At 40.8% G+C, this 27518-nt stretch overlaps 1 protein-coding gene across 2 annotated transcripts; it reads right to left on the reverse strand.

Annotated features, from left to right (window-relative positions):
- Positions 1–6628: 6628 nt before the first annotated feature.
- si:ch73-335m24.2 (protein eva-1 homolog C) lies at positions 6629–27415 on the reverse strand. Of its 2 annotated transcripts, XM_063060751.1 has the most exons (8): positions 27038–27415; positions 19374–19573; positions 18442–18565; positions 15501–15653; positions 13283–13426; positions 13122–13193; positions 10508–10600; positions 6629–9093 (listed from the first exon to the last, which is right to left on the reverse strand). In XM_063060751.1, exons 1-8 carry the CDS (start codon positions 27126–27128, stop codon positions 8729–8731), a joined length of 1242 nt encoding a protein of 413 aa, XP_062916821.1. In that variant the 5' UTR covers positions 27129–27415; the 3' UTR covers positions 6629–8728. The 2 variants fall into 2 exon arrangements, with proteins under 2 accessions (XP_062916821.1, XP_062916822.1); XM_063060752.1 differs by lacking the exon at positions 10508–10600 and having other exon boundaries at positions 6631–9093; positions 27038–27412.
- Positions 27416–27518: the final 103 nt, after the last annotated feature.

Raw genomic sequence — 27518 nt, forward strand, 5'->3', positions numbered from 1 at the left:
GATTCTGCAGATGCTGGAAATAGGCTTTTCCAGCTATCACCTCCCAGCTTCTTACATCATCCTGCCTTTCCCCATATACTTGCCTAACCCCTGACGAAGGGTCTCGGCCCGAAACATCGACTGTACCTCTTCCTAGAGATGCTGCCTGGCCTGCTGCGTTCACCAGCAACTTTAATGTGTGTTGCCTTACCCCTCAGCTGGTTTCGCCAATCACCTTCTACTTTGTGCAACACACATCAAAGTTGCTGGTGAACACAGCAGGCCTGGCAGCATCTCTAGGAAGAGGTGCAGTTGATGTTTCAGGCCGAGACCCTTCGTCAGGACTAACTGAAAGAAGAGTTAGTAAGAGATTTGAAAGTGGGAGGGGGAGGGGGAGATCCAAAATGATAGGAGAAGACAGGAGGGGGATGGATGGAGCCAAGAGCTGGACAGTTGATTGGCAAAGGGGATATGAGAGGATCATGGGATGGGAGGCCTAGCAAGAAAGAAAAGGGGAAGGGGTAAAGCCCAGAAGATGGGCAAGGAGTATAGTGAGAGGGACAGAGGGAGAAAAAGGAGAGAGAGAAAAAGAATATATATATATATATATATATATATATAAATAAAATAAATAACGGATGGGGTACGAGAGGAAGGAGGGGCATTAACGGAAGTTAGAGAAGTCAATGTTCATGCCATCAGGTTGGAGGCTACCCAGACAGATTATCAGGTGTTGTTCTACTTCGTACTCGTTCCCCTCCCCCACCTTACTCTGGTTTCTTCCCCTTTACTTTCTAGAATAGCTAGACAGGATTTTCATTTGATCACTTCATCCTCATGTAACACACTTCAGTCCTGTTCTGAAATATTGCCTTAGATTTCATAAATGCATTTGGGAGGTAGGAATAGAACCACATTTTTTGGCTCCAAGGCAAATGTAATATATTGAAACTATTTCTCATAGAGTTATATGTTAGGATAAAATAAAATTTACTGTACAGACTGCAATTAGTTCTGTTTCAGACTATGGGTTGAGGGCCAAAATAAATCAGCCATGATTGAATGTCAGAACAGACTCAGAGGGCCAAATGGCTTAGTTCTGCTCCTATGCCTTATACATGAAGGCGTCTATATTAGTGTCTGTATACTCGAAAAGCACTAGCTCTACAATCTTGAAGAACCTGGTCATTATGATCAGGCTAAACTGCTCAAAGTAATAATAAAAATAAAACAGAAGTTGTATTTTCAAACTTTATGGAAACTCTTGACACGCCAAGTCAAAGATTTTGCTGGGAAAATGAACTTAAAGCATGGATCAGTACTTGGAGTTATGATGTTGTGGCCATTACGGAGACTTGGATGGCTCAGGGGCAGGAATGGCTACTTAGAGTACACATCAGGCTTTAGATGTTTCAGAAAGGACAGGGAGGGAGGCAAAAGAGGTGGGGACGTGGTATGTTGATCAGAGATGGTGTCACGGCTGTAGAAAAGGAGGAAGGCATGGAGGGATTGTGTATAGAGTCTCTGTGGGTGGAAATTAGAAACAGGAAGGGATCAGTAACTCTACTGGGCATTTTTTATAGACCACGCAATTGTAACAGGGACATCGAGGAGCAGAAAGGGAAACAGATTCTGGAAAGGTGTAATAATAACAGGGTTGTTGTGGTGAGAGATTTTAATTTCCCAAATATCAATTGGCATGTCCCTAGAGTGAGGGGTTTAGATGGGGTGCAGTTTGTTAGGTGTGTTCAGGAAGGTTTCTTGACACAATATGTAGATAAGCCTACAAGAGGAAAGGCTGTACTTGATCTGGTACTGGGAAACGAACCTGATCAGGTGTCAGATCTCTCAGTGGGAGAGCATTTTGGAGATGGTGATCACAATTCTATCTCCTTTACCATAGCATTGGAGAGGGATAGGAACAGACAAGTTAGGAAAGTGTTTAACTGGAATAAGGAGAAATATGAAGCTATCAGGCAGAACTTGGAAGCATAAATTGGGAACAGATGTTCTCAGGGAAATGTATGGCAGAAATGTGGCAAATGTTCAGGGGATATTTGTGTGGAGTTCTGCATAGGTAGGTTCCAATGAGACAGGGAAAGGATGGTAGGGTACAGGAACAATGGTGTACAAAGGCTGTTGAAAAATCTATTCAAGAAGAAAAGAAAAGCTTATGAAAGGTTCAAAAAACTAGGTAATGATAAAGGCCTAGAAAATTATAAGGCTAACAGGAAGTAGTTTAAGAATGAAATTAGGAGAGCCAGAAGGGGCCATGAGAAGGCCTTGGCAAGTAGGATTAAGGGAAACCCTAAGGCATTCTATAAGTATGTGAAGAGCAAGAGGAGAAGATGTGAGCGAATAGGACCAATCAAGTGTGACAGTGGAAAAGTGTGTATGGAACCGGAGGAGATAGTGAAGGTACTTCATGAATACTTTGCTTCAGTATTCACTACAGAAAAGGACCTTGGCAGTTGTAGGGATGACTTACAGCAGACTGAAAAGCTTGAGCATATAGACATTAAGGAAGAGGATGTGCTGGAGCTTTTGGAAAGCATCAAGTTGGATAAGTCACTGGGTTTGGATGAGATATACCCCAGGCTACTGTGGGAGATGAGGGAGGAGATTGCTGAGCCTCTGGCAATGACCTTTGCATCATCAATGGGGATGGGAGAGGTTCTGGAGGATTGGAGGGTTGCAGATCTTATTCACTTATTCAAGAAAGGGAGTACAGATAGCCCAGGAAATTACAAACCAGTGAGTCTTACTTCAGTGGTTGGTAAGTTGATGGAGAAGAGCCTGAGAGCCAGGATTTATGAACATTTGGAGAGGCATAATATGATTAGGAACAGTCAGCATGGATTTATCAAAGGCAGGTCGTGCCTTACTAGCCTGATTGAATTTTTTGAGGATGTGACTAAACACATTGATGAAGGAAGAGCAGTAGATGTAGTGCATATGGATTTCAGCAAGGCATTTGATAAGGTACCACATGCAAGGCTTATTGAGAAAGTAAGGAGGCATGGGATCCAAGGGGACCTTGCTTTGTGAATCCAGAATTGGCTTACCAACAGAAGGCAAAGAGTGGTTGCAAATGGGTCATATTCTGCATGGAGGTCGGTGACCAGTGGTGCGCCTCAGGGATCTGTTCTGGGATCTCTTCTCTTCATATGTTTATAAATGACCTGGATGAGGAAGTGGAGGGATGGGTTAGTAAATTTGTTGACATAAATGTTGGGGGTGTTGTGGATAGTGTGGAGGGCTGTCAGAAGTTACAGCTGGACATCAATAGGATGCAAAACTGTGCTGAGAAGTGGCAGATGGAGTTCAACCTAGATAAGTGTGAGGTGGTTCATTTTGGTAGGTCAAATATGATGGCAGAATATAGTATTAATGGTAAGACTCTTTGCCGTGTGGAAGATCAGACGGATCTTGGAGTCCGTGTCCATAAGACACTCAAAGCTGCTGCGCAGGTTCACTGTGTGGTTAAGAAGACATACCGTACATTGGCCTTCATCAGCTGTGGGATTGAGTTCAAGAGCCGAGAGGTAATATTACAGCTGTATAGAACCCTGGTCAGACCCCACTTGGAGTACTGTGCTCAGTTCTGGTCACCTCACTACAAGAAGGATGTGGAAACTATAGAAAGGGTGCAGAGGAGATTTACAGGATGTTGCCTGGATTGGGGAGCCTGCCTTACGAGAATAGGTTGAGTGAACTTGGCCTTTTCTCCTCGGAGAGAAGGAGAGTGAGAAGTGACCTGATAGAGGTGTATAAGATGATGAGAGGCATTGATCGTGTGGATAGTCAGAGGCTTTTTCTCAGGGCTGAAATGGCTAACACAAGAGGGCACAGTTTTATGGTGTTTGGAAATAGATACAGAGGAAGTAACAAGGATCAGACTTTTTACACAGAGTGGTGAGTTCATGGAATGGGCTGCCAGCGACTGTGGTGGAGGCAGATACGATAGGGTCTTTTAAGAGACTCTTGGATAGGTACATGGAGCTTAGAAAAATAGAGGACTATGGGTAACCCTAGGTAATTTCTAAGGTAAGTACATGTTTGGCACAGCATGGTGGGCCGAAGGGCCTGTATTGAGCTGTCGGTTTTCTATGTGTTTATGTTTCTAAAATTGTCTTCCAAAATACCAATGATTTTAATAAATGTAAAATCCTGAATTATCCCTAGCCATATAATAATGAAGTGTGGGCACGTGGCCATTCGACTAGCGACCTGAGGGTCGTGCGTTCAAGCCCCAGCCAAGGCAACGTGTTGTTTCCTTGAGCAAGGTACTTAATCACACATTGCTCGGCGATGACACTGGTGCCAAGCTGTATGGGTCCTAATGCCCTTGGACAACATTGGTGTCATGGAGAGGGGAGACTTGCAGCATGGGCAACTGCTGGTCTTCCATACAACCTTGCCCAGGCCTGCGCCCTGGAGAGTGAAGACTTTCCAGGCACAGATCCATGGTCTCGCAAGACTAATGGATGCCTTTACTTTACTTTATATTAATGAAGTTTATAAAATATTTTTAAAGGAAGGAGAAGCCAGTTTATACATTCTGATTCCAATCCAAGCTGGCTGCTCTCTGAGTCCAATATAAAGCTGCACAGGGAAAATGCAGCCAACCTTTCACATTTGAAGAAATCATCGACAGTGAAGCTCGGCTGTGCATCGGAAATTGAAAGAGCAAAGCCATATTTAATATTGATTTGGTGACTTAAAATCCGGGAAGCTATGAATTACTTAAAACTGATCACATGTATTTGACAGAAAGGAGTATATACTTGAAGTGATTGTGTGCTGGAGAACCACTAGCTCTGCAGTCTGGACAAACATAACCATTATGATCAGGCCAAAGCGCTACAAATGTTAATAAAAATAATGTTTAGAACTGAATTTTTGAAGGTTATTTCAAACTTTAATGTAAACTACGTAACAAGCTGTTCTGAATGTTAATATTAAGATATATTGAAGCAACACACACAAAAATGCAGCAGGCCAGGCAGCATCTCTAGGAAGAGGTACAGTCGATGTTTCAGGCCGAGACCCTTCATCAGGACGAACTGAAGGAAGAGTTAATAAGAGATTTGAAAGTGGGAGGGGGAGGGGCGATCTGAAATGATAGGAGAAGACAGGAGGGGGAGGGTTGGAGCCAAGAGCTGGAAAGTTGATTGGCAAAAGGGATATGAGAGGATCATGGAACAGGAGACCTAGGGAGAAGAAAAGGGGGAGGGGGGACGCCCAGAGGATGTGCAAGGAGTATAGTGAGAGGGACAGAGGGAGAAAAAGGAGAGTGAGAGAGAGAAAATAAATAAATAAATAAATAACAGATGGGGTACAAAGAGGAGGTGGGGTGTTAGTGGAAGTTAGAGAAGTCAACGTTCATGCCATCAGTTTGGAGGCTACCCAGGAATATAAGGTGTTGTTCCTCCAACCTGAGTGTGGCTTCATCTTGACAGTAGAGGAGGCCATGGATAGACATATCAGAATATGTCTATTCACGGCCTCCTTTTTTAAAGAAAGGGGCTTCCCTTCCTCCACCACCAACTCTGCTCTCAAACGCATCTCTCCCATTTCATGCACATCTGCTCTCAGCCCATCCTCCCGCCACCCCACTAGGAATAGGGTTCCCCTTGTCCTCACCTACCACCCCACCAGCCTCCAGGTCCAACGTATAATTCTCCGTAACTTCTGCCACCTCCAATGGGATCCCACCACTAAGCACATCTTTCCCTACCCCCTGCTTTCTGCAGGGATCGCTCCCTACCCGACTTCCTCGTCCATTCGTCCCCCCAATCCCTCCCCCCTGATCTCCCTCCCAGCGCTTATCCTTGTAAGCAGAACAAGTGCTACACATGCCCTTACACTTCCTCCCTCACCACCATTCAGGGCCCCAGACAGTCCTTCACCTGTAAGTCGGCTGGTGTGATATACTGCGTCCAGTGCTCCCGAAGCAGCCTTCTATATATTGGCGAGACCCGATGCAGGCTGGGAGACTGCTTTGCTGAACACCTATGCTCTGTCCGCCAGAGAAAGCAGGATCTCCCAGTAGCCACACATTTTAATTCCACATCCCATTCCCATTCTGATATGTCTATCCACGGCCTCCTCTCCTGTCAAGATGAAGCCACACTCAGGCTGGATGGAGAGCACCTTACACTCCGTCTGGGTAGCCTCCAACCTGATAGCATGAACATTGCCTTCTTTAACTTCCGTTAATGCCCTACCTCCCCTTCGTACCCCATCAGTTATTTATTTATTATTATTAATTTTTTCTCTCTCTTTATCCTTTTTCTCCCTCTGTCCCTCTCACTATACTCCTTGCCCATCCTCTGGGCTTCCCCCCTCCCCCTTTCTTTCTCCCTAGGCCTCCTGTCCCATGATCCTCTCATATCCCTTTTGCCAATCAACTGTCCAGCTCTTGGCTCCATCCCTCCCCCTCCTGTCTTCTCCTATCATTTTGGATCCCCCCTCCCCCTCCCACTTTCAAATCTCTTACTAACTCTTCCTTCAGTTAGTCCTGACGAAGGGTCTTGGCCTGAAACGTCGACTGTACCTCTTCCTATAGATGCTGCCTGGCCTGCTGCGTTCACCAGCATTTTTTGTGTGTGTTGCTTGAAATTCCAGCATCTGCAGATTTCCTCATGTTTGCGAAGATATATTGAAAGTCTTTTTCATGAGTATAAATAACAGAGCATATTACCAAAGAGTGGCATAAGACTTTAGGCTGAAGATTTAAAATTAATGCACTTTGCATCATTCATTGATGAATGTATGCCACAACTTTCAAAGCAAGTAACAGATACTTGAACGCTAGAATGAAGAAGCAAGTTTTAAATGCTAAATGTACCATGCAGATGCCATGCGTTAAAACAAATTCATTAGTCATAAAGATCTTCAGATTCCTATGTCGTTCTGCACCAGATTTCATTGTGTGTCACTTTAAACAGAGGCTGATTTTAAAGGTCAAATAAATCTTAATCAAAATCAGTAAAACGCTACATCCACAATAGTCATAGGGTAAGTATAATCACTTTATTACGTATCTATATCCTATCATTGAAAGGTTATTGGCACATTTAACTAAATCAAGCATTTGTTTGCCTTTACCAGGTTTACCCTCCAAGTAAAAGAAGGGAATTTTTCCAAAAGGATATGATCACCATTTATGGGTTAATATCCAATACCAATTATTCAGACTATGCTTAAAATAATTCCTGTTAGCATTATGATGCCAGTAATTTCATTCACATAATATCAAAAGCACCTCATTCTGCCTTATTCCAATGCTATACTCCAAAATTTATTTTGGTGAAAGTGACTTCAGCCAAGTACAACTTTCCATATTAATGGCTCCTGGCATATATACATTCTAGATGTTGCAAGGATTGGAATCTGTTGCAAACGCTATTAAAGCTGAATTGAATCATTGCAGGTGGTATATTTCTTTTTCGAATTCTCTAACGGGAAACTAATGAGTGATTTGGGGATAAATTATTATAAAATATAATTACAACAAACATAGCAAATGATTTTCCTACCTCTCAGAGTTGTTCTAGTGTGACCAGAAATAAAAGATTAACCAACAGAAAACCACTGTAAACAACTCAGTATAAAGCAGGGCTGTTTCTCCATTTTCCTTCTACACTTATGAAAATATCAGGCAAGATGATAAAGGACATGCCAGTCAGAGATAGGTTGGAGTTGGTCATATGAACACGGAACTGGCCAAGAATATCTTCAATCTCTGTTGGCGGTTCTGGTCCAGGTATAAAAAACGTTGAGAATTAGTGATTAGGGAATTAGGTAGGAATAATGTGGCTGTAAAGCACAGCAGACTGGTTGGCCGTTGCCTCCATTGTAAAAGTCCTGGTGTGATTTCTTTTGCTTCTTTTCCCAATACATTCAATCCAAATTTACAGGTAACAGGATTTCTTGTTATATCATCCATGTACCATTATCACTCAGTCCATTCCTTTTTCACTTAAGCTTTACTTATCAAATTCAAAGTAAAATTTAATGTCAAAGTACATACAAGTCACCATATACTACCTTGAGTTTCATTTTCTTGCAAGCATTTCCAAGAAAATAAAGAAATACAATAGAATTTATGAAAAACTATAAATAACAAGATCTGACAAACAACCAATACACACATTGTGGATATAATTAAAACAAGTAAATAAATAATACTGAGTTGTAAAGTCCTTTAAAGTGAGTGTATAGGTTGTGGAGTCAGTTCAGAGTTGAGGTGAGTGAAGTTATTCATGCTGGTTCAGGAGCCTAATGGTTGAAGGGTTATGACTGCTTCTGAAACTGATCTAAGGCTCCTGTACCTCCTGCCCAATAGTAGTAGAGATAAGAGAGCATAGCCTAGATGATGGGGGTCCTTGATGATGGAATGTACTTTCTTGTAGAAGCACTCCTTGTAAATGATGGGAAGGGCTTTCCCGTGATAGACTAGCTGTAGACTTTTTATAGACTTTTCTGTTCCTGGGCATTGGTGTCTCCATACCAGGCCATGATAACACCAGCCAAGATTCTCTCCACTGTGCATCTATAAAAGTCTCAGAGGACATGCTGGATCTACGCAAACTTTCTAAGGAAGTAGGTGCACTGTTGTGCCTTCCTAATGATCATGAGGACTGGCTCGTTGCCCTCTGTCTTCTTCCTGCTGTAGTCAATAATCTCTTCTTTGTTTTTCACTCCACACTGCTCTGTTAATACTTGCTATTCTGACCCTTTATTACTGATGCTGATTTAGGTTCTGGATCGCATAGGGGCTGGGCTCCTTGTTCAACCACATTTCCTTGTCTTTTTCCTCATTTTGTTCAACTCTGTCTACCATCACTGCTGCCACCTCTGGGCTGAAGATATTATCTGACGTCCAGTACTGTCTGGTTAATTGTCGAAATGAGGTATTGGAAGAGGCATCGTCATCGTCTGAAATCCTGGTGTGGCCATTTTCACATTCTTGGTTGTCTTCTGCCTCACTTTGAAGCTTCCTGATGTCATGTCTCAGCAGCATGTGAAAACCAAAAGTGCAGAGGATAAACACTAAACCAGAACACACACCAGACATGAAGAACAGGGCTACTTTCTCCGGGAGTCCTGAAGGCAAACAGATTAGACACAAAATTCATCAACCTGGAATCAGAATGAACACCAGTTTCTCAAGCTTCTGAAAAGTAAACCATCAAGCAATAAGTGATCTAGGGAGATAGTGGATTTTAAATCCATGCCCAAACCTGCACCCCTCTTCCACCTCCCAATATATAGGTTTCCCATGGGTACAAGTGTAAAAATATATAATCCTCAAGCCCAACCTCAATTTGTCTTGCAGCTGTCTCCTTTCTGCTTAGATAGAGGTAGTACAGGTAAAATCCAAAACATTTAAATGAAGCAGTTTTATTTCACATTTCCCCCCAACCATTTGGTTGTCCTCAGCCTGGAAGTAGATGAGACCCTCTGACTACTGTGCTTCTCTAACAGATGGTGGAAGGGCATCAGGACCAACAGAAAGCTGCCAACCTGCAATTGTTTTTTTAAACTAAGATCCTCAATCTACTACTTAAATCTGCAATATTACATTCACTCATTCCCTTCTTTGTTAACCTTTATTTCAGCCCCTAATTTTCACCCATATCCTTCCAGTATCTCTATATGACTTCTGTTTTCTCCTGCACCTCGTTCCTTTGGCATTTCTTCCTCTCTACTTCCCTCTATCTATCTAATGACCCCCCTCTACTTTCCAACTTTAGCTTGGTGCTGAAGTTCTCATAGCTCAACAGACAGACAACATCTCAATCTGTTCAGATGAAACTGGGAATTAAATTTATTCATTCATAAGTGTGAATATCTCTGGCAATACCATCCTTGATTATCTATCCCTAATAGCCTCAGAAATGAAGGTGTAATTAAAGGACATCTGTGTTAGTGTGTTGGAGTCACATTTAGGCCAAACCTGCTAAAGATAAGAGTTTCTTCAATGAAGAACATTAGTGAAACAAATGTTAATCAGGTCCTGCACTTAAAAGGAAGCAAGCAGGATCTTTGCAGGATCAAGAATCCCAAGATAACTTTCACCTCCCTCAGATAATAGAGACTAAAGTTTTATTGATAATTAAAAATGTTGCTTCAAATCTTACAGCATTTAACACAATAACATAGAAAAAAATTGAACACCAAACCAGGCCCAATGCATGGAATCATGTTGCTATGATGTCCTCTGAGGTTGTGAGAGAAGGAATTCAAAGAGCAGCAAAATTTGTCCCTATTAAAGCACAATTGAGTTAGTTGTTTCAAATGTTAACTTTCATACTGAGACATAACTTTATTAAAACTTTATTATTGTCATTAATTGGGAAACATCAAACCACAAAAATGAAAATAAAAGGAATGTTAACAAGTGTGAATTGAACTCTTCAAAGCTTGTAGATAAATGATACCACTTATTTAATAATTTTAGTCTTTTTAAAATTTGAAAGCACTATTAGAGGCTGATTGGCAGCACATAGAAACGTACCCCTAATGTGAGCAAGAGTAGCCAGGAAACTGCTAATAATAGCGACATCTTTGGCGTATAGCATGGACATTCTTGGGCCATTATACCAACCACCTGCAGCAAATAAGGACAAGCTAACTGAGAGTTCTTTCACACCTGACTCTCAATTTTCCTGTACTATACAATAGTTCTAGGGAGAGCCACGAGCACCTTTAGAGAGAAAATTCAGAAGATGGTAGGATAAAATACGCGGGATTATGCTTTCCAACATTGTTAGCATTAATTTTCAGGTGAGCAACTTTAAAGGCAGTGAACTTGACATTGCTTCCAAATGCTGTAAATCTCATCAGTAAATATTACATTTGTTTTGTTTCCTTAACACAAATGGGTAGACTTTCCAAATAGCCGGTAGCATCCACCTCTATGGAGGCATGCACTAGCTTTCCAGGAGGCTCATCCAGCAGCAGTGAAGCCCATTTCACCTTGCCTCATTGAATAGATTCCCGCCTGTGAGCTCCCTCCAGTGTAGAGATGGGAGCTCACAGAGAAATCAGTCATTCAGGGGAGATGCAAGTCAATCATTAGAGGAGGAGAATGAGAATCTGTGAGAATGTGGTAACATGTTCTATCCAGGGCCTTGCCTCTAATTCTTCAGAGGTCAAATCATGTCTTGGAAAGCTTCTAATGAGATCAATTGATCTGAAACGTATAAGCCAGTCACGAACATGGAAACAACTATTAAAGTTTTGTAAAGTTATATAATTTGTTGTTATCTAAACACATATCATTACTATTTAAACTGCAGGTTTGTGTATGAATTATGAGGAATGCTCTCTTTCTCAAGTCAATTGGCTAGATTTCATCAGTGAAATTTTGTATTGAATTACATTGAGCCGCAATTACTTTGTGAAACTGTTTTATTAATTGTTCTTAAGTTTTGCAACTGAATTAAAGTAATTGATAGATACATGGTGGTTAGAGGTGAGAAGAGAAATGATGGTCTGGAAAGAGGAATTATCGCAGTGACTGGGAAAGTAATGAGCATTAGTGGAGGGAGAGAGACATCATCACACGCAGAAAGGTGGTCAAGGGAAAGAGTCTATCTCTGGGGCAAAATAATCGCTGGCAAGGAAGCAACACACATCAAAGTTGCTGGTGAACGCAGCAGGCCAAGCAGCATCTATAGGAAGAGGCGCAGTCGACGTTTCAGGCCGAGACCCTTCGTCAGGACTAACTGAAGGAAGAGTGAGTAAGGGATTTGAAAGCTGGAGGGGGAGGGGGAGATCCAAAATGATAGGAGAAGATGGAGCCAAGAGCTGGACAGGTGATTGGCAAAGGGGATATGAGAGGATCATGGGACAGGAGGCCCGGGGAGAAAGACGGGGGGGCGGGGGACCCAGAGGAGGGCCAAGGAGTATAGTCAGAGGGACAGAGGGAGAAAAAGGAGAGAGAGAGAAAGAATGTGTGTATATAAATAAATAACGAATGGGGTACAAGGGGGAGGTGGGGCATTAGCAGAAGTTAGGGAAGTCAATGTTCATGCCATCAGGTTGGAGGCTACCCAGACGGAATATAAGGTGTTGTTCCTCCAACCTGAGTGTGGCTTCATCTTTACAGTACAGGAGGCCGTGGATAGACATGTCAGAATGGGAATGGGATGTGGAATTAAAATGTGTGGCCACTGGAAGATCCTGCTTTCTCTGGCGGACAGAGCGTAGGTGTTCAGCAAAGTGGTCTCCCAGTCTGCGTCGGGTCTCGCCAATATATAGAAGGCCACATCGGTGGCAAGGAAGAATAGTGGGAAGAAGATGATCACTAGTAGAGAGGCAATGTCTCCCAGTGAGTTAATCACTGGGCTGGAGAGATGACTGCTGGCAAGGTGATGGTTACTGGGAGAGAACTGCAGATCGGTTACTTGACAAGGAATGTACATGGAAAGAAAAAGCCATTGACATTTCAGGCTACGTGGCGATGGCCAAATGAGATTGGATTCCCATTTATTCTGATTTGTTTGTTCCCATTTTCACTTCTGAAGACATTTGCTTCTTATCGTGTGTACAAGCATCAACTTCCCTTCAATTCTTCTCAACACTGAGTGTGCAGACGGATATCCTTAAAGAAACAGAGTCACTGCTGAGGTTAATCCTGCCACGGTCAGCACTCTACAGTACTGTGGCCTGAGAACACTGTCTTCATTTCCAATTGAGAGATCTGGCACATTGCTCATTGTTGGCAAAGTAAGATCATCTAACCATGGAATCAAACCTTGGAGCAATGCCTCATGTAAGGAATGAAAATTCCCATTTATTACCAAAATTTTCTCTTTGGAAGAAGGCACTAAGGGAGATATATTCCAGGCTGTTCATTCCCCTTCAGCAACTTCCCATCTATAGCAGATTAAAGTAAACCCCCTTCCCTTGTATTGCCATTTATGAGAGGCTGCTAATAGCATTTGATACTATTTTTTCATATTCTGTCTTCTTTGAGGATAACTAGTTTATTGTTGGATGAATTTTTCATACCTAGGAAAATTTTTGACCTAAGTACTATAATGTAAAATAGAAATCTTCAGTAATTGTTTGCAAAGTGTTACCTTCAGTCAGTTGTGTAATAAAAACAAATGTTGAAATCCTACCATGAGTGTAATCTGATATCAAGAAGGGCTTTACTGGACCTTGACCAGCCTCGTCAAAGAGTTTCATCGGAACTGAAATTGAAAAATGCACATGATTATAGAAATTTGCTATCTTTTAGTCTGTGCTAATAAATTAAATGGTCAATCTGTGATTTATTTACCACACGTGTATGAGACATTGAGTTGTTTACGGATTCCAGGGATGCAGGGGTCACCAAAGCTCACTGCATCAGCAGTGATTGAACAGTTCTGTTTGCCATGGCACCTTGAGGACACTTGCCTCAGTGTTGTGGGGGATAAGCATTCTGAAAGGAAAGGAAGACATTCATAGCACTATGACATCTCTTTATTTTTGGCCCATTTTCCCACTTCCTTTCTGCTTCTCATCACTCCTCAAGACATTCCACAAGTACCAGCCAAACTCTTCTATTTGGACTGAGCAATTATTCTTCATGTGTGAATCTGGCAGTGTGATATTTGCAGGTTGTGTGGTGAATACAGATTCTAATTCCAACAGCAACATTCATAGATCACTGTGTTTTAAATATCCTTCTTCAGTAATTCATTTCTTTTATGATTGTGCAAGACTACACAATCTTAAAACAGTTTGAATTACTGAAGAAGGATATCTTAAACATTTTATATAATAATTGATTGGACATTAATTGATTTAAAAAGTGCAGGCCTACCAACTCCCCTGAAACTGCTATCAAGGCTTTGTAAATTTACACAGTACTCTGTTGATGAAACATAGATCTGAAGCAGCACATTCACAATTGAATTAGGTAGTTTGCTTTCCTAATTACCTAGGGATTCAATATTCATCAGTGAAATAGTGTAGTGGTTCTTACTGTAGCATGAATAAAGTGTGAACCTCCTTTTCAACAGATTTTAACAATATAAACCAAGCCAAAATAAAGACGAAGGTGACCCAGCAAAATCCAGACAAGTGGGTTTTGCAACACAGGTTAATGGATAATAGTCAGGAAAAAGATTTATTGTTCTCTTTAATTATTCTTTAGCCTTGAATATTGAGTTTATTGTAGTTCCATCCTCCTTCAGGTTCATTGATTCAGTATAAATTTGGATATCAAACGTCTGAAAAAACATGAACATGGATCTTTTACTTCAAATTAAAACTGGTTAGCTGGATGAAGCAAAAAAGAAAGCGCAAACTAGAACTACTCAGAATAGTTATTTTTACAATAAGTAATATCCCAGACACTTTTTAGGAGCAGCTGAAGAAATAGATCCATTCTATGCCTGACAAAGAGATAACAGGCCTAACATATGAAGAGAGATGGGGGTTAATCAGATGTACAGTGCCTTGAAAAAGTATTCAGCCCTCAACCCTTTGTTCACATAAATGAGTAATCTTTTTCAATGCATTCATTAGAGTTTAGAAGAATGAGAAAGGATCTCGTGGATGCCAATAAAATTCCAAAAGAGCTGGACAGATTAGATATAGAGAAAATAGTGGGTAAATCCAACTCCAAGGCACAGTAAAAGATTAAGGTATAATCCATTTAAGACTCAGATGAGGAGAAACTTATTCTCAGATAGGCTAGTGAATCTGTGGAATTCTTTACCACTGAATACAGTTCAAACCAAATTACTAAATGTATTCAGGAAGAAGTTAGATTTGCTTGTTGGGCTAGCAGAGCCAGGGAATATCTGGAGAAAGTTGGGAAAGGCTAACGAATTTGATGAGCACCCAAGATCCCAATGAATTGCAGAGCAGGCTTGAAGGACTAAATGATCTACTGCTCCTATTTTCCATGTGTCAGTGGATTTGCACTATTCTAACACACAGACTGAATACTTATTTTAGCAGTGCAGAATTAACAGGTTGTCTCAGTGCTTATATACTTGAACAGCTCTCTCATTTTTCCAGAATACTGTCCTCATTCACACACAGCTAGCCTGTTACACTTTTAATATTACTGCAATATTTCATTACTTGTCAGTGAAAGACCCTCTATGTAATTATTGCACTGCCCTGACATTCCAACAGCAGCTGTGAAATGAAAGAAACAAAAAATAATACAGACTTAACTTTTAAAAGCAGCTGAAATTATTATTCTGAGTCATTAACAACAGTGAAAATTGGTGAACCTCTAAATAACCCAGTGGCTAAGTATAGCCAGGAGATCAGAAGAGTTGCCAGTCTCTGCACTCTAAGCCTGCTGTGATAACTGGTCTCAGGTAACAGAGCCAAATACTCCTGCTGAATATTCAGTAATTTTTTTTTCTCTGGCAGAAAGTGATTATGACAAAACTGGAATGAAATAAAACTAAAATTCTGTACGCGTTAGAAAGCAGAAACAGAAAATGCTGCGAAACGGTAGTTGAATTTGCAGCTTTTGGCTGAAGACTCACCAATATCTGGCATTGTCCTGTTCACTGGGGGGCACTCCATGTTCCCATGAAGGGCTCGTCCAAAACTTGCAGTGTAAATGACAAGGATGGTTTGGTTCGTACATTGCAGATGCAATTTCTCATTCTCACATACTACTTTGTTTTGGTGTCCATCTGAAGTATAAACACACTAAGCAATATTATGGATCTGAAAATGCTCTGTAAATGATCTAAGTTCATTTCCATTGGAGTGACAGAAGGAATGATTCTGTCTGCCACATTCACTGAATATTAATGTCTGCATCTAGTAGTTAGTAGTCTAGTAGTAGTTAGTAGTCAATTCACTTCTAAAAACTAGCCAAGCCAATGGAGTTGATCAATTCCTACCAAATGTTCAATATATGATATTGGAGATTATAGAATGAAGTGGTCAAATACTTCACAGGGCACAATTATTAATCTGATCCTGTCTATTAAATACAGTGTTCACCTTGTATCTCCAGTACTTACATTGGAAAAGCATGTGAAGGGTTAGTCTAATTTTGCTAGGGGTTGGGGCAGTTGTTGCTCGATTGGAGACACTATTGAGTCAGAGCTATAGTCACAGAGTGCAGTGCAGGACTGAGTTCATGCTGAGACGTGGTATGCTTGGCCACGTCATTATAAGATGTTTCAAAGTGCTTTACTGAAACAGAATGAGGAAGTACCTCCAGTCCATAGCCAAAAACATTAAATTAGCTGATATTTTGTGGGGACTTGCTGTGTGCAAGATGGTTGCCATCTTTCCCTTGTTACTTCACTTGTTGAACACTGCTTCATTTGGCTACATTCAAGGATAATTGAATGATAATTAAACTCGAACGAACTTGGAGTGGATGACTATCAATGTGATCTGGGTAGCTATGAAAAGCATATGTTTCTGACATGGAAAAATTGGCTTATGGACAGCTCTCAGGAATGGAGAACTTACGTAACCTCACCACTGTCTGCATTAGCTCCATCTTCCAGGCAACAATGTTACTTCTGGTGCGTGTTCTTAATCCCTTATATTTCCAGTCTACATGATGTATTCCAATGTATGTTGAAACACAACATACGTGTGCTGATGGCGTCCACAACCACAGGTTTTCTCCCTTCTAAATTGTGAGATTGTTTTAATTGGCATTCAGTAAAGGAGGAGCAGGAATTTCTGCCGATTAAATGTTGGGTGACCAGCCAAGCCATTTTCTTTACTCCAAATTGCAAATTCTGTTACCCAGCTGCACTGAATCCAGCTCCTCTTCTTCGAGTCTGACTGGGACTGAAAAAAATGAAGCTATGGCTCATGGCTCATCCAAGACTTACTCTTAGACATGTGATCTGACATGACAGAGGTAGTCAGGAGAGACAGTGAAATACTGAATGTTTCAGGACAGATGGAAAAGCATCTGTCAGGTGCTGTTGCTAAGGAAAACCATGTAGATCGGAAAGTGGAGGAATCCCACTAGGCCTGGAGAGTTGTGGCTGAAAACATATGGGGTTTAAATTCCCATATATATCATTTATGCAGCATTTCTTATGATCCCATCTCCTGCTAAATTTATGATGAGTGATAAGAAAAGCCTCTGCAAAACCACCAAAGGCAGGGTTGTATTAAATAAAATTTGTTTAAGGTTACCTAAGAAAATAGTACTTCAAATCTGGATGTCATATACTTAGCAACAGTTTTTAAAGTGTTATCACAAGCCATGTTCCTGTTAATACTTCAATTTATGGCAGCAGAAATTCTCATAAACAGATTTCTTGCTTTTAAATATTATAAACATGGCTCCAGGCAGGTCTCTCAGTATCTCTCGTTCTGAGGTACAGAAAATTGTCAGCAATTCAAAGTAACAGCTAAGGCACTTAGTTATTAGAAGTCTTTCAAGTGTCAGGCAGTGGTCTTTTCTTTCAGACAGACTGAAACACATACAGACAACCCACACATTTATGGGAAAGTTCCATTTCAAACAATATGGACTGTATTATTTTTTTCCATAACACCAGCAACATCAACTACACATTTATTCCGTTTTGTTGTCTTTTTTTTCGCTTTTTATGTGAAGCAGGTCTGGCAAAGTTGCAAAATTGTAATTACCTGCTAACAATCTAATCCTTGTTAAGAATTTGTCTGCCGTAGTTGAGTGTTAATAAAACAGTACTGGTTAACAGTTTCATTTGTAAATGCATTACAATGCACTTGGAATGCATTTCAAGCCTTCTGCAGATTCTCATTTGAAAATTTTACAGTGTAATATGATCTCTCCTCTTGTTAACTGAAGATTTTTTTAACACTGCCACTTCTGTCTAGTCTGGCTTATCTTCCATAGCCAGTACAACGTATAGTGTGTAATCCTCCCTCCATTCTCTCTGTTCTTTTGATGGGGGGGGGCAGTTTTACTTGTTACACAACAAACTCTTAACTGTCTCTTGGTGCATGTTAATGTGTTACCTCAGCTGGAAGAAACACCCCAGCTTTCATTATTCAGATTCCAACTCAGTATCTACGCTATAGTTTGCTCAACCAACCCTTCTTACACCTTGTCTCAGTATTTTTCTCATTTATTTTCTACAATAGTGGAAGTAGTTGGTCAATAAATCTAACAACAAAGCTATTTTATTAAAATGACACCCAAAATTTTTCACAGTAGCTACAGACACTTGCCGTAGAAATCTTAGACACAATTCTTAGAAGTGTGACTGCATTAAGGTAGTAATTATTTATGTTAATTGATGGTACATAATTATATATTTTTATTTAGAGATACAGCACAGTAAGAGTCCCTTCCAGCCCAACGAGTCCACACTGTCCAATTACACGCTTGTGACCAATTAACCTGTTAACACGTATGTCCCTGGACTGTGGGAGGAAAGTGGAAGAAACCCACATAGTCACGGTGAAATCAGCCGCTCACTAAAACTCACAAATTGATCAGCCACTCACCAGGTTTGCATTTGAATGAAACAATTAGGTATTTACTGGTCCCAGGACAAGGATCAGGGCCAAAAACACGACTGTTGACTAAAAACTGGCAGGAAGGCAGTTCTTGACACTCATCATAAACTTTCTGTTTAAAACAAAACATACATAACCAACTTTGTAAAAAATATCTAGTCATGATGCACAAAGCTATATTTGGAGTGCTATGAATAGATTATTCTCAAGCCCTCGTTTTCCTAAACTCCTAAGGCAGGCCGCACAGGTGAAACATACATTTATATATTTCCCAGTTAGACTACATTCCCAGAATCCTCAGAAGTATCTTGCACATACTGCAGTTTCTTAAAAAGTAGGTAAAACTCAAGCAGTGCATAACAAATCCTTTTTAAACATAATAAATCTATCTTGAGTACCAGAGATTATAATGTTTGATGCCAAAACAATATTAGTTATGATAAGGTACTGACACCATAAAAGGGGCACCTCACTGCCCAACATGTGTCTTTGTTGAGAGATAGCTCTGGGACTAAATAAAAGAAAAATGGAGATTCAGCCTCTTTTTGCTAAGTATGCAGGAACGGGAGAACTTTTAAAAAGTACATTAGAGCTACTGTAATAGGTCACGATCGCCACGACCACAGCCCCACACCTTCGCTCCTACTATATCATCTCCTGGAGGATGGCTAAGCATCGAAACTTGTCAAGCATGGACCCAGATATTCTGAGATATTCAATTGCATTTACTTGCCCAAGTTGAAAGCACAGGGGCAACAAGCACATTTAGCCTTTTTGACAAAAGGAGGTTACATTGCAAATTCCCTTCTGCCAGGTAGAAGATATATTTTCAGAGATCCAATTTAACTCAGTGACTGCATTGTGTGATCTGCAAAACATTTTATATAATGCACTGTCAACCTGGATAAAAATGTACGCACGGGTGTGGCCGTGAGGGCAGCACAGTTGGTACTTTCAGCTGACGTATTTCCTGTGCTCCAGCATAGATGTTCGCTGGGAACCCGGCGACCATAGAAGGCAGACAGAACACTGATGGTTGTCTGAGGTGGGCAGCTTATCGAGAACTGAGCCCCGTCACAAGCATGCACTGTGTGGTTTTGCAGAATCTTCAGAAGGTAGCCTAGTTAACACAAACAGATCACTGAAGGATTAACAGCATGTCTTTTTTGAACCTGGGAAAAGGATGTCATAAATACTGTTTCTTTCACAATATCGGCTTTTAAAATAATATGATTTCAAATAACTCAGTTTAAATCTGAGTTCCCCAAACTTCATCTAACTGTAACTCTTACATATTTATGCATATGTTAAACAATTTTATAATTTTGAACAATTCTGTAACCTTTATAAACTGTTATAGGGTGTTTTATAGCCATTGCTGAAAAGTCCTTTATTTAACAGGATAGGATTATTAAGCAACACACATCAAAGTTGCTGGTGAATGCAGCAGGCCAGGCAGCATCTCCAGGAAGAGGTACAGTCAACGTTTTGGGCCGAGACCCTTCTGTTGATTGTACCTCTTCCTAGAGATGATGCCTGGCCTGCTGCATTCACCAGCAACTTTGATGTGTGTTGCTTGAATTTCCAGCATCTGCAGAATTCCTCATTTGAGGATTATTAAGCAATGGCTTTTACAAAACAAATGTATGAATTTAAACAGAATATGAACTGAATTAGTGTACAGTTGAACCAGACCTTTTACTTTGAACCCCTAACTACTTGGTAATGTTTCATGACTTGTAGAATGCTGTTATTTTTGGATCAACATGGTATGAAAATATCATTATATGGTTTCAGAACACATTCATATTCCTCCTGTTGAAGCTGGCAAGCCATTAGGGAGAGCCGTCATCCAATGCCGTACAATGTTTGTCTTTCATACCCCGAGCAGCTGCAGTAGCCATGTGATGTTCACCAGAAAAAAATTACTCTACTGTACCAGTCACAAACATGAGAAAGTCTGCAGATGCTGGAAATCCAAAGCAACACACACAACATGCTGGAGGAGCTCAGCAGGTCAGGCAACATCTATAGGAAAGAGTAAACAGTCAATGTTTCGGGCTGAGACTCGTCTTCAGGACTCAATCATGGGTCCTGAAGAAGGGTCTCAGCCCAAAATGTGACAGTTTACTCTTTTCCATAGCTGATGTCTGGCCTGCTGGGTTCCACCAGCATTTTGTGTGTGTTACTACAGTACCAATCACCTGGATACAATGGACATTTGTGTCCTCTACCTCTAGTGTGAGCTACTGATGGAGATGTAGCAGCAGTCTTGCATTTGTTGATGCATTCATTTTCTTTTTAATTTCCATCTTGCTCACCCATCTCCCAAAAGTACTGAGTCTATTATAATTATAAATGATTGAAATGTTAATATAGGAAGAACATCTATGCTGTGTCTGTCTTCTTGTAGGTCCACTTACTAATTCTGTTCCCAAATCATATAACCATATAACAATTACAGCACGGAAACTTTCAGATATTATTGAGTGTATTTCCATTGCTTTAACTTTTCTATATTCCATTCAGTTTCCACACCTGAAATCTCTTCTGGACCTGCCTCACACCCAGAACACATCTCCAGTAATACATGGCCAACTCCATGACTACACAGTGCCATGGAGAGCAAGCCAGCAGATAATGAGAATGAGCACAATAATGAGGATTTGTGCTAATGAGTGATCTAGATATTGTACCATCCAAACTTATGAACAAATAGATCACAGATTATCAGAATTTTACTATGGCTGGATTTTTATTAATTATTTGTTTTGTTTATGAAGGATACCCAGTGTATAACCCGCTCTTGTGCTTACTTCTCTTATGTAGCTGACTTTAATGAAGTTTTGGGCAATGATGATCCTGAGATATTGTTCTTGGAGGTCTTGGCATTGGTAAGCCCGTTGACTATCAAAAGCAGTTGGTAAGACTATCTTGCAGCAGATAGTCATTCCCTGACGCTTCTGTGGTTTGACTGTTACACGTCATCCGGGAGTTCATGTCAGAATGTTGTGTAAATTTTGAGATGTGTCAGCCAGTACTGCTTCGTTATCAGATGAAATGCAGTTGGAATTACAGATTGAGCATGTGCCTGTCTGTCCATCCGTACTACTGACCTTACACGGTGAGGAAGGCAAGCTGCAAATGGCTAGGTCTAGAACCTTGCCCTAAGGAACTCTAAAAGTGGTGAGGTCCTGAAGCTGGGATGATTAGCCTCTAACCACCACAACAGCCTCCTCAGTACAAACCACTGGAGTAGTTAACCTTATTACCCATTTGACTTCAGTTTTACCAGGACTTTTCAAAGCTGTATTTGGGTAAAATCTGCCTGGACACCAAGGGCAGTCACTCTCCCCTCACCTTTAGAATTCTGCTCTTTGGTCCATGACAATATCTGAACTGGCCATGATGAGCAAATTAATAGCATATTTGATGACACCTTTTACCACCTTGTTGATGATTGGGTATAGGCCAACTGTGCAGTAATTGGCCAGATTGGATTTATCCTGCTTTTAGTGAAAGATCATGACTGGTCATTGTCCACATTATTGGATAATTGTCAGTGCCATCAGAGTACTGGAGCAGCTCAACTGAAGACATGGCTATTCCCAGAATGCACCTCTCCTGTACCACAACTTGGATGTTGTCTAGTCCCCAATGCTTTGATGCATCCAGAGCTCTCAGAATTTCCTTGCTATCTTGTGGAAGGAATTGAATGGGACAATTGTTTTTGTGATGATGGTGATCTCAGGTGAGACTTGTGACAATCATCCAGTTCACACTTGTAGCTGAACTTAACTGTGAATACATCAGCCTTGACTTTAACACAGAGTGCTGAAACCTGTCATCAATCATGACATAATGTGACAGTCCTGCACATGATCTGTTAGTTGTTTGAATCTCTTGGTTCAGGTCAAATTATCTTATCCATTCACTCACTTACTTCACTATCTATCTGTACAAGACCCAGTCTAGTACCTGTGTCCTTCAGGATTCATCCAGTATAGTTGTGGTAAAGCAATCAAAACATTCTTGATGATGGGCATAGAAATGTCCTCCTCAAAATACATTCTGTACCCTGAATACTTACAAGCTCCTGCCAAGTGTTCTTCAACATATGAGAAAACTAATTCTAACTGAGAGAAGACAGTGGATTGTAAACAGAACAGGTAATTTTCCATATTTTTGACCTGATGTCATGAGACTTCCTGGGCTTTGGAGCCAATATTTGAGGCTACTTCCTCCTGCCTGTATACCACTGTGCTGGTATCTTTGGTGGGCCTTCCCTGTCAGTGGGACAATAGATACCCAGGGATTGTGATGGAGAACATAAGAAATAGGAGCAGGAGTCCATCGAGCCCATTGAGCCTGCTCTGCCATTCAATAAGATCATAGCTGATCTGGCCATAGACTTATCTCCTCCTACCTGCCTTTTCCCCAGAACCCTTAATCCCCCTCCTAAATGTATTGAAACTTGACTTAAATGTATTTACTGATGTAGCCTCCACTGCTTCATTGGACAGAGAATTCCACAGATTCACCACCCTCTGGGAAAGGCAGTTCCTCCTCATCTCTGTCCTAAATCTACTACCCTGAATCTTGAGGCTATGACCTTTGTTCCAGTGGAAACAACTTTCCTGCCTCTATCTTATCTAACCCTTTCATAATTTTATATGTTTCTATCATATCTCCTCTCATTCTTCTGAATTCCAGTGAGTACAGTCCCAGGTGACTCAATTTCTTCTCGTAGTCTAACTCCCTCATCTCTGGAATCAACCTGGTAAACCTCCTCTGCACCACCTCCAAACCCAGTATATCTTTCCTCAAGTAAGGAGACCAGAATTGCACGCGGTACTCCAGATGCAGGCTCACCAGTACCCTGTACAATTGCAGCATAATGTCTCACCTCTTAAATTCAATCCCTCCAGCAATGAAAGCCAACATTCCATTTGCCTTCCTGATAGCCCGCTGCACCTGCAAACCAACCTTTTGAGATTCATGCACAAGCACTTCCAAGGAGGAGTATGGCCCATTGTCTGTACAGTGTGGTTCTGGGAGTATGACTATGTCAAACTGTTAGCTTGACTAATCTATGGGACAACACTTCCAAATTAGCCAATAGACACCTGAGATTAGAAAATGCTACTTTGCAAAATTATACTGGGAATAAATTTGCCGTTTCTGACCTCATTCCCTAGGTCAGTGCTAGATGGACCATCTGGGTTCATCTTGTTTTATTTATAACATATGACTGCAGGGCCCCTTCAGAGACAGTAAAGAATCAATGAGCACTGTGGGTCTGGATTCACATTTAAGCCAAACCATGAAAAGCTGACTTGTCTGCTTACGTGAAAAACATACTGTAAGTGATACAGTTGGGCTTTTAAGACAATCTTTGTCATCGTTGCTATGGCTAGTTTTAAATCTTAATATTATTAAGCTAATTTAAAGTTCACTTCTACCCGGTAGAATTTGAACTCACACCTTTGGATTAACCCATGACTCTGGATTTAACGTGCAATATGAGTGGACCTATTTCTGTGGTTAGATGGTTCACTTTTCCCAGATTCACTGATAGGAGTAGTGAAGTATCTAACCAGAGAAAGTAGTACCTCCCACATATTAATTCAATTTTTAAAGATGTTATTTTGAAGGGAATATACAGCACTTTATTTTTATGTCTCGAACATCCACAAAATTATTTTTGACAAGTTTCAGCACTTTGTGTAAAGGCAAGACTGAAGTAACTAGAGTGAAACATTAGTCATGCATCATTCAGAAACCTGATAGTTGTGGGGAAGAAACTGTTCCTAAAATGTTTAGTGTGTATCTTCAGGCTCCTGTGCCTCATCCCTGAGAGTAGTAATGAAAGAGGGCATGCCCTAGATGGTAAGGATCCTGAACAATGGATGCTGCCTTCTTGAGGGATCGCCTTTTGAAGATGGTCCCGACGAAGGGCAGGGGGGAGGGGGTGAGAGGGCTAGTGCCCATGGTGGAGCTAGCTGAGTTAATAACCCTCTGCAACTATTTCTGAATATGTGCATTGCCATCTCCATCCTAGATGGTGATGCAGCCAGTCAAAATGCTCTACACGATAATCTCTAGAAATTTGATGAGTCTCAGGTGACATACTAAATCTCCTCAAACACCTTATGAATGGCTTCTTATAAATTGCATCAATATGTTGGGCCCAGGATGGATCTTTGAAGATGTTGACATGCAAGAACTTGAAACTGCTCGCCCCTTCCACTGCTGATCCCTCAGTGAGGACTGGTGTGTTTTCCCTCGACTTCCCCTTCCTGAAGGCCACAGTCAATTCATTGGTCTCGCTGCCGTTGAGCGCAATGTGGTTGTTATGATACCACTCAACCAGCTGATCTATCTCTCTACAGTATACCACCTCATCACCATCTGATATTCTGCTAACCACAGATGTGTCATCTGCAATTTCTTTGAAGGCGATTATGTTCTAATCTGTTTGTTGGGCGGTTCAGATGAGGAAGCCTTGAGAAGCTGTAGTGCAAATTGTGAATGGTAGAGGCATTGAGCTTCCTGGATATTGCTGGACTTGATCTCAGTTGCATAACACGTTTCACTCCTGACTTGATGTTTAATGGAAAGGCATTGAGTAGTCAGGAGGTAAGACACTCATTGAACAATGTCAATCTCTCATCTGTTCTCTTAACCACGGCACCTTTGTGTTGCTTGAACTACAGTTCCACTCAATTGTGAACTCCAGTATACTGATGGGGGGACTTTACTGATTGCCCTGCCAAACTGGTTAGGAGACGCTTCACATGATCATTTCCTAGTATCATCATGGTATAAAGCTTCCTTACCCATAATCATACAAACAAGGATGTTGTCTAGCTATGACTTTATGACTCTTGAACTTGATGCAACACACTATATATTTATAGGAGGATTTGCAAATTGAACTGAATGCAGTCCAAAGATTCTGACCACATACTGGAGTGTAGGACATTAATGAAACAAATGAAGATGGTTAAACCAATGCTCGGACTAACTTCTGCAGTCAAGTCCTGGGTCTGAGATCATTGGCACACCTTTCTTTGTGTGATGACGTATCCAACTCAGAGGAAGCATTTTCCATGACTCAATCTGCACTCCATATGGACTCTTTTTGTTCTAATTGTATTCTTTCTTGTAAAAATTGGGTATCATTTCTGCTTATTTGGTGTTTTTCTAGTGAATATTGACAGCTGATACTGCTGGATACGGATTTTTCACTGCACCTGTTCATACATGTATTTGTTGATATGACAATAAACTGACTGTGACTTTGGTAAAGTAAAATAAGTGATTCTCTTTGGGGAGTTTGGACAGAGTGTCTCCAATGTGAAGAACATAAGAAGCATCCCAGAAATTATGAAAAATCAGAAAAAAACTGCAGCTCCTGAAAGTTTAAAATAAAAAACCCTCAACAAGTCATGCAACTTCAATGGAACGAGAAAGAGAGAGACAGAGAGAGAGAGAGATAATATTTCAGGTGCACTGACAGCGGGTGTTCAACCTAAAATGCCAATTCTGTTTCTTTTTCCTTAAATGCTCTTTATCCTGTTATCTGTGTTGGCTGACTCGGGCTGCAGTGTCCTGGCTCTTGGAAGGACAACCACTTTGGGAGGATTTTCCATTTCTACATCAAGCAATTTGAAGAAATCCCAGCATGCAATAATTCTCCACTAGAAGTTCAGAAGCAGAAAATCCTGGTATATTTCCTTACCCAGAGGCTATGCCCACCTCTTAGAGTGCACACATAAAGCTAGCAAGTGAACAATTTCAGACTCAGTGCATGTTTTCTTGAATATGAAACACACCCAGTTCACACCAAATGATGTTATCACAAAATTTGGTGCTAATTTAAGAGCCCTAGAAAATGAGTATTTGAGGCAATTAATATTCAATATGATGTAAAACATCTCTTAAAGGAATACATCTATCACTCATCGACATGAATTATTGAACTTGTGAAAGAATGACACCAGAACAATACTGAACTTCCCATATTAATCTCAATGACATGCATAGCAAGGCACATCCCACTCGTGCACCTTCTTCCACCCACTCCGCTTTATTGACTGGTAAGCACATTAAGCAAAGGTATTTGTGGACTAAATGTTTGCTTAAGGTGCCCCTCCAAAAGTGGTGATATTTAAATTTGTACATATCTTCCAGTTATGGTATTCCAAGGATTGGAAAGTAACCACAAAATTGATCAGAGTATTTCAGATGAATGCTTTCAGCTCACTTAAAGGCACTGAATCCAATGTCTTAATGCTAACTATAAAATAGTTGAAACAACAGATTCTATCAGCAGCAGTCAACCATTTCATGTGAGGTCTGGGAATCCACAGCATTTCCTTGTCATCCATGAACTGAACTCACCTTTAGGGAAGTACTTGATTTGCATTCACAACCTCTTTAACTATATAATTGTCTTCCAAAGTCCCTCTGAGAAATCTCTTTTCAAGGCTGCAGTAAACTAACTTACAGTGTAAAAGCTACAGGGAACTCTCTACAATCAGACATAATTCTCACAAGGAATTTGCAAAGAAGCGCTTACCTGAGAAATCTGGAGCAGCTTCAAACTGAGCCCAAAGGTAAAACCAAATCACTGTGGCAAATGCAAGTATATGCTTTTTAAATGCAATCATTATCAAGACTTGATAAGACGTATGAGAGCTGATAAACTTTCATTCTGACTAGTGAATAATCATTTCGGTTGAAGTATCATTTGGTGTCAGGTTCCGAGCGGCTGTGATGTGATCATGGGTAAATTGATGAGTTGGCAGCTTTCTTGAGCGAAGACTATGTATGGGCTGGTACACTGGATTCAACGCTGACTTTGTTTGATATTAGATAATGGCACAATGCACAATGCACTTGTGCAATCACGTTCAACACAACCCTTTTGTGAAAGCATGTCTTACTGGAAATATTACAATGGATAAAGGACAATCCTTACTCGAGCTTCTTGTTTGAGCTTTATTCTGTCTGAAAATGAGCGTTAGCAGACCACTTAATCACAACAATAATAGTGGAAC

The sequence above is a fragment of the Mobula hypostoma genome, chromosome 10 (assembly GCF_963921235.1).
Source record: "Mobula hypostoma chromosome 10, sMobHyp1.1, whole genome shotgun sequence".
Lineage (NCBI taxonomy): Eukaryota > Metazoa > Chordata > Chondrichthyes > Myliobatiformes > Myliobatidae > Mobula > Mobula hypostoma.

Coding starts and splice junctions, on each gene's coding strand:
- si:ch73-335m24.2 (XM_063060751.1), bottom strand. CDS start 27,128: ATGATTGCATTTAAAAAGCATATACTTGCATTTGCCACAGTGATTTGG. Junction 15,654..18,441: donor TTCATTCAAATGCAAACCTG/GTGAGTGGCTGA, acceptor TTTATACTTCAG/ATGGACACCAAAACAAAGTA. Junction 9,094..10,507: donor TACTCTTGCTCACATTAGGG/GTACGTTTCTAT, acceptor GTTTGCCTTCAG/GACTCCCGGAGAAAGTAGCC.